At 40.3% G+C, this 9,537-nt stretch overlaps 1 protein-coding gene across 2 annotated transcripts in view; it reads right to left on the bottom strand.

Annotated features, from left to right (window-relative positions):
- CSNK1G1 (casein kinase 1, gamma 1) overlaps positions 1 to 9,537 on the bottom strand; it is a 167,573-nt gene that overhangs the window by 11,440 nt on the left and 146,596 nt on the right. For both annotated transcript variants that reach the window (XM_006831543.1, XM_006831544.1), the window contains exon 10: positions 5,613 to 5,719. In XM_006831543.1, coding sequence (XP_006831606.1) covers positions 5,613 to 5,719 — 107 coding nt within the window. The remainder of the gene's footprint in view (positions 1 to 5,612; positions 5,720 to 9,537) is intronic.

Raw genomic sequence — 9,537 nt, 5'->3', positions numbered from 1 at the left:
TGGAGATATAAATTATTATATATTCCTGGGCCAATAAACAACATTCTTATCAATGGAGAAAAGATTGAAGTTGTCAAGGACTTCATTCTTCTTGGATCAATTATCAACACTCGCAGAAGCAGCAGTCAAGAGATCAGACGACGTACTGCATTGGGCAAATGTGCTGCACAGGGTCGCTATGAGTCGGTTCCGACTCGATGGCACCTGACAACAACAACATATATGCCTGAGTGGTTTTTTCGTTTGTTTGTTTTTTAAAAAGCTAAAGTAGATAGAGAGAAATACTGTTATCTGATGGTACACGGAGGGGATTATAATCATTGTAATGAAACAAGGTGTATGATTTGTTGAATGTAAAACGGATGATATGCCCTGTAAACGTTCACTCAATCCACAATAAAAACCTTAAATAAAAAAATTAAAAAAAAAAAAACAATTCAATGGTACCTAACAACAACAAAAAATTAATGAGTGTGAATATATTCAATAAGCCAAGTATCATGTGTATTTCAAGATTTTAAAAAATATTTTCTTATAATGTCCTGAAATTAATATTAAGGAAGGTAAATTAAATTTCACGGGGGCAGAAATATTTTAATAGACTTACCTGTTAACCATGATTTTTAGAGAGATCACTAACATTATGTCAATTTTTATTCATATCCTTTTATTTTAAGCAGTAAGTGAATTTATTCTTTTTTTAATGATTTTGTGCTTTTAAAGATGCTAAATTTAAAAAAAGTATGAAAAACCACTTAGACCCACTTCTAACTTCACAGTGACTTCTCTTTCACCTCCCGAAAGGCAAGCCCATAAGAATTAATGTCTCCTTTATACCTTTTCCTGGATGCTCCCCCTTCAACTAGTCATCTTTTTATGCTCCCCTTCTTTGTCATGTTTGTACATCCTTCCTTTGTGCTAATACCTGCCTCAAGTCCCAGTCAAATCCCAAGTCTTCCTTGACTGGTCCTATCCACAACGATTCTTTTCCTCTTAGCCTCTCAAGGGACAAAATGCCCTGGAGAACGACTTAGCTTTCTACACCTGTGTTTGTACTTGATCTTCCCCAGCTAGGTGGTACTTAAGATCTTTGGAATAGGGTCTACACCTTGGGACTCCTTAAGAGTTCCAAGCACAGGGCTGGATGAGCATGTACTAATTCAAGATTATGTGATTGACACCTCACAAGGGTTAAAAACAAAACAAAGCAGGACAATGTCAGATTATACAGACGACTGTCTGCTAAATGAACAGGCCAAATATACTCCTTGATACCCTATGCTTACAAAGTCCTATCTTCATTAAATTGATATTATCTGCACTATACCCCTGCTACTTGGGGAATCCCGGTAGGAAATTTGCTTTAGGCTAGAGAAACTGGTGCCCAATGCAGTCACTGAAAGTTAGGTAGTAATGAGGGTAGTCATTGAGTCTGACAGAATCTGTAGAGTATGACCCTATGCACACAGACAATGTGGAGTTACAAATCCAGATGCAACAGATCAGCAAGCTCAACTGCAGCAGGAAGGTCACAGGCAGTGTCTAGCACAAGAGTCAAGAAGGGCTCCCCTGTCTTGTAGCAGGAATGTATGTTCCTCACCACGTAGGGATTCAGTAGGGTTTCCCCTTCCATATGTTCCCTATTGTTTCCAAGAATGCTTTTGAGAAGCCTTTTCCAGGAATGGAAAAAGACAGGGTCCAATATCACCTTAGCTGAGTCAACCCTTGGCTCACTATTTAATCTTAGAAGGAATTTAAAAACAAAAAAGGACAAACAACAATAAAAACAAAAAGCCCCACAACAACAGTAACAACAACAAAAGGTCCATCTCTCCCCCAAGAAGGAGCTCTCTTTTTGGGGGGAGGACGAATTCATACTATAGAGAGGGAGGAACCAGTTGAATCATAAAGTCAGATTTTTTTCCAAAGCAGCCAATTTCCAGGTTAAAGACCAAGCCACAAAATGTGAGATTATCTGGCAACAACACTGTCCTTTGGGCTGTAACAATCTAAACAAATGCTACTCTAACCTCATCCTACTTCTGTCCCTTTCCTTCCAATAATATCTGGTTGTATTTATTTGGAAGGAAATTCACGCAGTTAAAAAAATAAAGAGGTAATTCTGGAGTGGGACATTATTTAGGCAGGAGAAGGCAGCGATGAGGTGGGTTTGAGAGGAAAGAAGAAAGATTCATTCCTAGGTACAGACCTGCCCCATTCTACCTTGTGGATGGATCTAGTTCCTAAGTCTGGCGGGTTATGGCACAAGATGGCAAATGTAAGCCATTCATTGTGTTCCTAAAGGCATTTTGTTTGGCTTTGTCAATCCCAGCCTAGTCTGGTCCACTCCCCTTGCATGTGGACTGGAGAGAGGGACTCACCACAAGTTGAGCATTTTCAGGCAGCTACAGAGTGTGTAAAGAGAAAAACACAGAAAGGAAGAGAGAGAGAGAGAGAGAGAGAGAGAGAGATTAGTCCACAGAGGTGAGATGGAAGCGACACCCTGTGAGCCATGCAAACATGCAGGACGTGCCTGTGTTTAGTTTCTTCCTGTCAAAGGGGGTGGGAAGGGGAGAGGGTAAACAGGCCTCCCTTGGGCCTGTGGGGCTACCTGGTCTCAAGTCGGGGGCTACTAGGTCCCCACTCAAAATTGTAGGGGACAGGATCTGATAGGTGCTGGATGGATCTCAACGTGGGGTAAGGCAAAATGCAGAGTTGGGAGGGGCCCTAGGATGGGCTTTCCTAGGTAATTTCTAGGAAGGTAGCAAGGAAACCGTGCCTATAACAGCCCAGCCAGGTACCAAGATTGAGCCATTTTGGTTCTCACATGAGGTCTGTCAAGTATTCTGAGGGGCAGAGAAGTGCTTGTCCCTTCTACAAGTCTAACATTCCTGACCAAAGCAACCAGCAGTTAGCTTCTCCTCTACAAAGGGATAAAAGATTTAAGAGACAATCACTTTTCTTATGAGAGGAATTAGAGGGAAAGGGGTTGCTGCTATAAATTAAGGTAAAATTGCCACCGAAGGACCTAAACCCGATTTTGTTAATTCTATGGAGAAATGAGGTCCATATTTGCTAAATTATAGCCAAAGTCAGTGGATACTCCAAAATTCCTTGTGTTATTACTGTAAGAAAAACCAACTGTTTTTACTACCCTTCTAATCATAAACAAGGGCAGCTAGTGAAAAAAGGAAGTCATATGTTCATCTGTACATAGAACGAAATCCAAGACTGTTGTTTCTCTCCTTTACATAAAACCAGCTGGGTGAGAAACCCCGAATCAGAAGGTTGGAAATGACGGTTTCATATAGTCTCCAAGTCCCAGAGCTGAGTCTCAAAAGAAACAACAACCCCCTTTCCGCGACAAGCAGGCTGCATGGACAAATGGTATCACAGCTGCATGTAATGAAAGGCTGTTCGGGACGTCTTGTGCTTTTCTAGCTGTGACTTCTTCCCATAAAAACGAGCAAGCAGGTGAACACATGGCTACTCCCTCCTGGCTCCCCATACTTCTAGAAGGCCAAGAGAATAGCACATAGCTATGCCCTGACAGTTTCCTGGGCAGGATGAATTCGTAGCTTATGAAAGTACTAAGGGAACCAGCACACAAAATGCCAAGCCATGAATTTTGGGGTAGCATTTGATCAAATACAATCGCTCACCTACAGTTTCCACACCTTTCAGCAGGTCCAAACCTGGGGCCAACGAGGCATAGTGGCCCTTCTTGCTAAAACTTTAAATTCTCTTTATATCCTAGGGCTTAGATGATACCAGAACAAAATACACAAGATTGAGATCTACCTGGGTAAACTGCCCCCTACCTTACACATAGGACACAAACACCACACTCACATACACAATTAAGAGTACACATTTACCAAAATGAACTGAGAAACCTGTGTAGGGCATTTTATAAGTCGACAGTCCATTCTATCTTTGCACTGAAAGAATACTTAAATCCTGTGCTAAACTTAGTCTTTAAAGTACAATTCACAAAGGTGAATTGAGGATGGAGAGGGAGGTAGAAAAGCCCAAACAATGTTTGGTTCCCAGACTTGGCTACCCATTAAAATCACCTGAACATCTAAAAAATACAGTGCTCTGGCCACACCCCAGATCAGTGAAATCCGAAACTCTGGGGTCAGGATTTAGATTTATTATTTATCAGGTGTTTGCATTTTCTAAGATTCCTCAGGTGACTCTAAGTTACAGCCAAGGTTGAGAATGCTAGAGTACTTAATTATTTATGTAGTTTTGTCATGGAAACTGAAAAACTGTGAGTACCATTTAGAAATCCAGAATCTTTAAGAATAGGGAGCCTGCTTCCGTAGTAAGGGTCTCCTCCTGGCATAAAAACTCCCTCTGCTTGCTCTCTCTCCTATGTCATCAGTACCGTATAGAAACCAGGAGATTAGCACCTGAAGTTGCCAACAGTCCTCAGGGACTAGGCAGGAGAGTCCAAGTCTTCCTCAATGTTTTTTATCTACTGGCTAGGTATGCTCAAGCCCCAGTTTTCCAAAGCAAGAACCTCTTGAAGGTAAAAATGAGCTCATTAGTACATGGGCAAGTGAGTCACGGGGAACGGGCACATGGGAAACGCATCTGGAAGGAGAATAAATGCAGGTCTTGGCTGGCTTCTCACCAGCATACACCCAGAGAGAGAACTTGTTCTGACTTGCATTTAGGCCGTTTAAGGACTCAAGAGACGATAAAGAGAATATGAACACTGTAAATCAGTTGCCTGCTTCAGAGAACATGACACCGGGATAACCTTCTCAAAGCCTTCAAAAAACAGTAACAAAAACATCATACATATCTGGGTTGGCAGCAAATTACTGACTTGTGAGGGAACTGTATCACCCTACCTGATATTTTCTTGGGAGTTTAAATCTATGTCTGAATTTGGTAGGAGGAAGAAAGGGAAATCAGTGATAGAAATGCTGCTTTTACAGCAGAATCCACAGTTATTTCACTTTCTACCCCAGATTCTAAGAGTTTAAACACAGACCATGCAGAGAGCACCAAAGCGTACGTAGTGGTGGTATGGGCAGGGCAAGACATACACATGCAAGAGAAGCAGAAAACCATGTGGGGTAACCGCCTCATCCTCTTGGGAATAATGTGACTTCCTTTCATTCCCAAAGACTCTCTCACTCACATGTGCAGAGGTTATTTTTCTTGCCTCACTTATCTGAGTCTCCTTAAATCCAGGATGATTGAGAGAAAATAAAATGGCTCTGACATCCTTGCTCTAGGACTACACACCCAGAGTAATTAGCTAAGAACCCGGTACTAATACTGTTCAAGAATGGGCCATGGTTTAGATAGGTATATTTTTCTCTATATCCCATAGGGAGGAAGAAGCTCCACAGCTCTGATTAAGTCTTTTGAACCATGTGCGCTAAAAAAGAGAACTAATCTCCCAGAATTCACAGCTAAAGAAGGGCAGCAGCAGCCTTGCATTACCATGCAAAAATAAGATGGTCAAAAAAAGGAAGCTGCAGACACAAGCATGAAGAATTCAGTCTGAAATGGGCAGCACACAGAGAGGAAGAGACATAGAGAGACTCTTCAACCCATGACTCAAGAGCCCCCTTGAAAGATGAACGTACTTAGCTTCCTCCACTACCTCCACCTCGGGGTGAGCTGTAATTGGTGCACTGGAGTGGGCTCCCGTGGGGTCATCAACATTCAGCTCTCCATTGGTTGAGCTAACCACCTGAAACAGAAAGATAGAGTGTGACAGGCACCATGGCAACAGGATCCTCTTGTCAGCGTCAAAGAGGTCACTAAGGAAGACCTGGTGTCTAGCTTAGAACCCGAGCCAAACAGTGTCTGGAATGTTTGTTTTCCTTGGATGGAGGGGCCAGTTGTCCTAATTTTGGGAAGGTATCTTATATCAAGGATCCCGGACCCATAGCACTTGATCATATCATGATAATATCTTCTATATTGACTGCCTACTCTGTGTATGTGCATGTGTATAGATGTAATCCTCAAAAACCCCTGTAAAAATAAGTCCTATTGCTTCTTTTAATAAATGGAAACACTCAGGAATGATTTAACCATGGCAGAGACTGAAGGAAGTTTATCCTAAACATGTAGATTCTCTGATATAGCAAAAATGCACACAGCTTTTTATTAAAGTAAAAGTAACTGCATAGCTGACTTCTAAAAGTCACTTTGCTCCCTTGAACACAGTGGGTAAGTTCTCCTCTCCATTCATCCTGCTAGGATTATGTAGCTTCAGTCGGGATGCTTTAAAAAAAAAAAAAAAAATTCTAAAAAGGAAATAAAAAGTGGGCACCAGAAACTATAAACAGTCACACTTTCCTTTAGCAATTTCTTCATGGCTTTGATCACTGGTTTGAAGGTACTCAAATAACAAGACTGTCATATCCTCTTTGGTGAGAGAGTGGATGGTAAGGAAACACTTTCCCTTGAAAGACCAGTCTTATGTCAACAACCTTTATTTCAGGTTCAGTGTCATTCCCACTTCTCACTGATGGTCCCCGAACTGTAACTGAAGGCTCTCATTCCTGTCATCTGGTTAATGTGGACCCGATCAGGCTTCTCTTGCTTGTGCGGCTGCTTCTGCCACCTGGTCTCATTTCCAGCACAGGAGTCCTGTTTATGTGGGTGCTGGGGAGTGGGAAAAGGGACCCCGCTGGACAAACCACTCTGCTGTTAAAGACTTTGGCTGAAACATGGGAGAGAACCACAAAATAGAATAAACGGTTCGGCTATCACATGCCCCTGGGTAAGTAAGTCATCTATCTGAGAATGTTTTTTACAGGTTGATGTGAGAACTATACAAGGCAATGGAAGAGACAGCATCTGGTACAATACCTGGTGCACAGCACTAGAGGCAGCACACTACAGTGCATACGAGCTGGGCTCTAGAATGAGTCAGCTCTGGGGGTGAACCCCAGCTTCACCACTTGCTTGCTGTGGATCCTTGGACATGATCCTCAATCTTTCTGTGCCTGAGCTTCCTAATCTGTAAAATGGGGAGATAATGGAGCTTACCTAATTGGGTTACTAAATGCAGACAATCCACAGAAAGTACTTCGTATAGTGCCTGGTACATGGGAAAGGTTCAACAAATGTTCCTATTACTATGAATCTTCCTTCATAAATGCGTACTGATTTATTTCTTAACTGTCTCAAGAGCTGGGGTTGTCACCAGTAGTCAATTTGCAAAAATTTCAACAGTCATAAAGGGAGGAAAGAGACAAAAAAAAGTCTAGTATAAAAAGTCTTTGAGATATTTAATCAAAGACAAAGGGGTAGAGAGGTAAATACTGTTTACTGGTAGTCTATACACACCATTTTTTTATATTGGAAATTTTAATTGTTTTCATAAATAATAAAATCTTTAAAAAACATTAAAACGTTGCTTAACAGTATGTGAAAGAAACCTACAAAATTAACTTTGGGGAAAAAAAAATTTAACTTTGGACTTGCCCAAGGGAGACCCATGTTTCTGCTAGTGATCAAACTTAGCATCGCTGATTAATATAGCAACCTAGCCAAAATCTTATTTATCTCCTGACATGATATGGTAGATAGTATTCAATAATATCTACCTAGTATTCTTGTCAAAAAATATCTTATCTGAATTTAATCATGAAAGGAAAAAAATCAGACAAATGAAAAATGTGGGACACTCCATAGGCTAACAAGTTTGGACTTTCAAAAACGTCTTTTTTTTAAATACAGGAATGACAGTTACAAACTACAAGAGACTAAGTAATTAAGAAACTAAATTGGAATCAAAACCAAATGCAATGCATGCCCACTGATTAGATCCTGGACATGATAAAATTAACTTTGGGGGCAATGGAGGAAATGTGATATGGACTGTATACTAGAGATTATGGTACTGTTATTAATTTTCTTAGGTGTATCAATGGCATTGTGGGTTACATGACAGAATGTCTATTTTTTAAGTATTAGGTTTAAGTATTCAGGGATATAGTCTGATAGTGCCAGCAACTTTCAAATGGATTAGACAAAACACAAACAAAACAAAAAACCCCACATTTATGAGGGGCTTCAAAAAACTTATGGAAAAATGGAATGAAAAGATAATACAATTTGTCCACAAACTCAACACATATACTCAACACACAGAGTTGAAGCAAATGTGGCAAAACCCTAATTCTTTAATCTAGGTAAAGGATATATAGCGGTTCCTTGCATTGTTTTCAACTTTTCTGTAGATTAGAAAATTTCAAAACAGTCCTTGCATTGTTCTCAACTTTTCTGTAGATTAGAAAATTTCAAAACAGAAAATTGGGAGGAAAACAGCAAAAACAAAAAGTTGAGGAGAGAGGATTCAGCTTGGTGAATTGTGGTGCCACCCTCAGCCCTACATTTACCTCTTCATGAGCACATTCTGGCAGCACCCCAATGATAATGTCAGCAAACCTGTTCTGTAAGAACAAGGGTTAAAGGAGAAATCTTGTTTCCTAATGAACAACTCAAGAACTAGATGGATGTTAAACACAATGCCTTGCCCTCTGCTGATCTGGATGAAGTGGCAGTAAACATCAGCACTGAGAAATACCTGGTGACTTTGGGCACGGTACCTGCTGATAGCATTTCATGTATCTCATACTAATTCCTGCTCTCGATGAATTACTAGTTGGCACAGAAGCACTGTCCTCAGGAAATCTAAGAAAGAAGACATCATCCCCATTGTACAGGCCAGACCTCTTTGCTGTATCAGTGACCATCTGACTCAAATAAACAGGCTTACTTGGGAACCTTATCAGTTGCCTACCCCTTAAACTTAACTTCACCTAACACATGCCCGGGAATCAATGGCTACTAATAGGCTTTCAGGGCATCCCCATAAGAATTATTTCAGGCTGGAGTTTGTCAAACCATTAAACTGCTTCCTGGATATGTAGGTGACAGAAGAGCTGGACTCCAGGCCCAGCTCTATTATCAACATCCTCTGAGAGTCTTGGTTTCTAATTCTATAAGACAGGGCTAATAAGCTTGGTCCTATCAACTTCATCATTATTATGGTAGTTAAATACAACAATGTCTAGGCAAAAGATTTATGAACCATACTTAATGAACGTCTGTTTCTGGTTGTTTGGCACATTTTATTGTTAGTAATGTGTACTACATACAGTTGTTGTAATGTTTCCAACCCCCAAAGACAAATAAAAATTAGATCTATAAAGAAAGTGATACTATAAGGCAATAATGACAACTAAAAAGAATTAAATGGGATAATCAGCTTACAGCAGAACCAATTTACAACAGACTCACTGGAACAGAACCCTGTGGTTAAGTCCTGGACTACCTAGCATAATAAATAATTAGTATTTTAAATATTGTTGCTATACTCTTTTAAGTATAACATAGCTATACTTTTTCTATGAAGTATAACTTCATTTTAAAGAAATAAGCTTTATTTGCATGCCAGAGATTACTGTCATTTATTGTACTGGTATAGTGCTGTAGGATAAGCACTGGACTGCTAACCAAAAGGTTGGCAGTTCAAACTCATCAGCTGCT

The sequence above is a fragment of the Chrysochloris asiatica genome, unplaced genomic scaffold (genome assembly GCF_000296735.1).
Source record: "Chrysochloris asiatica unplaced genomic scaffold, ChrAsi1.0 scaffold00004, whole genome shotgun sequence".
NCBI lineage: Eukaryota > Metazoa > Chordata > Mammalia > Afrosoricida > Chrysochloridae > Chrysochloris > Chrysochloris asiatica.
Note: the sequence above shows the minus strand (reverse complement) of the source record. Positions and strands in the feature narration are given on the sequence as shown.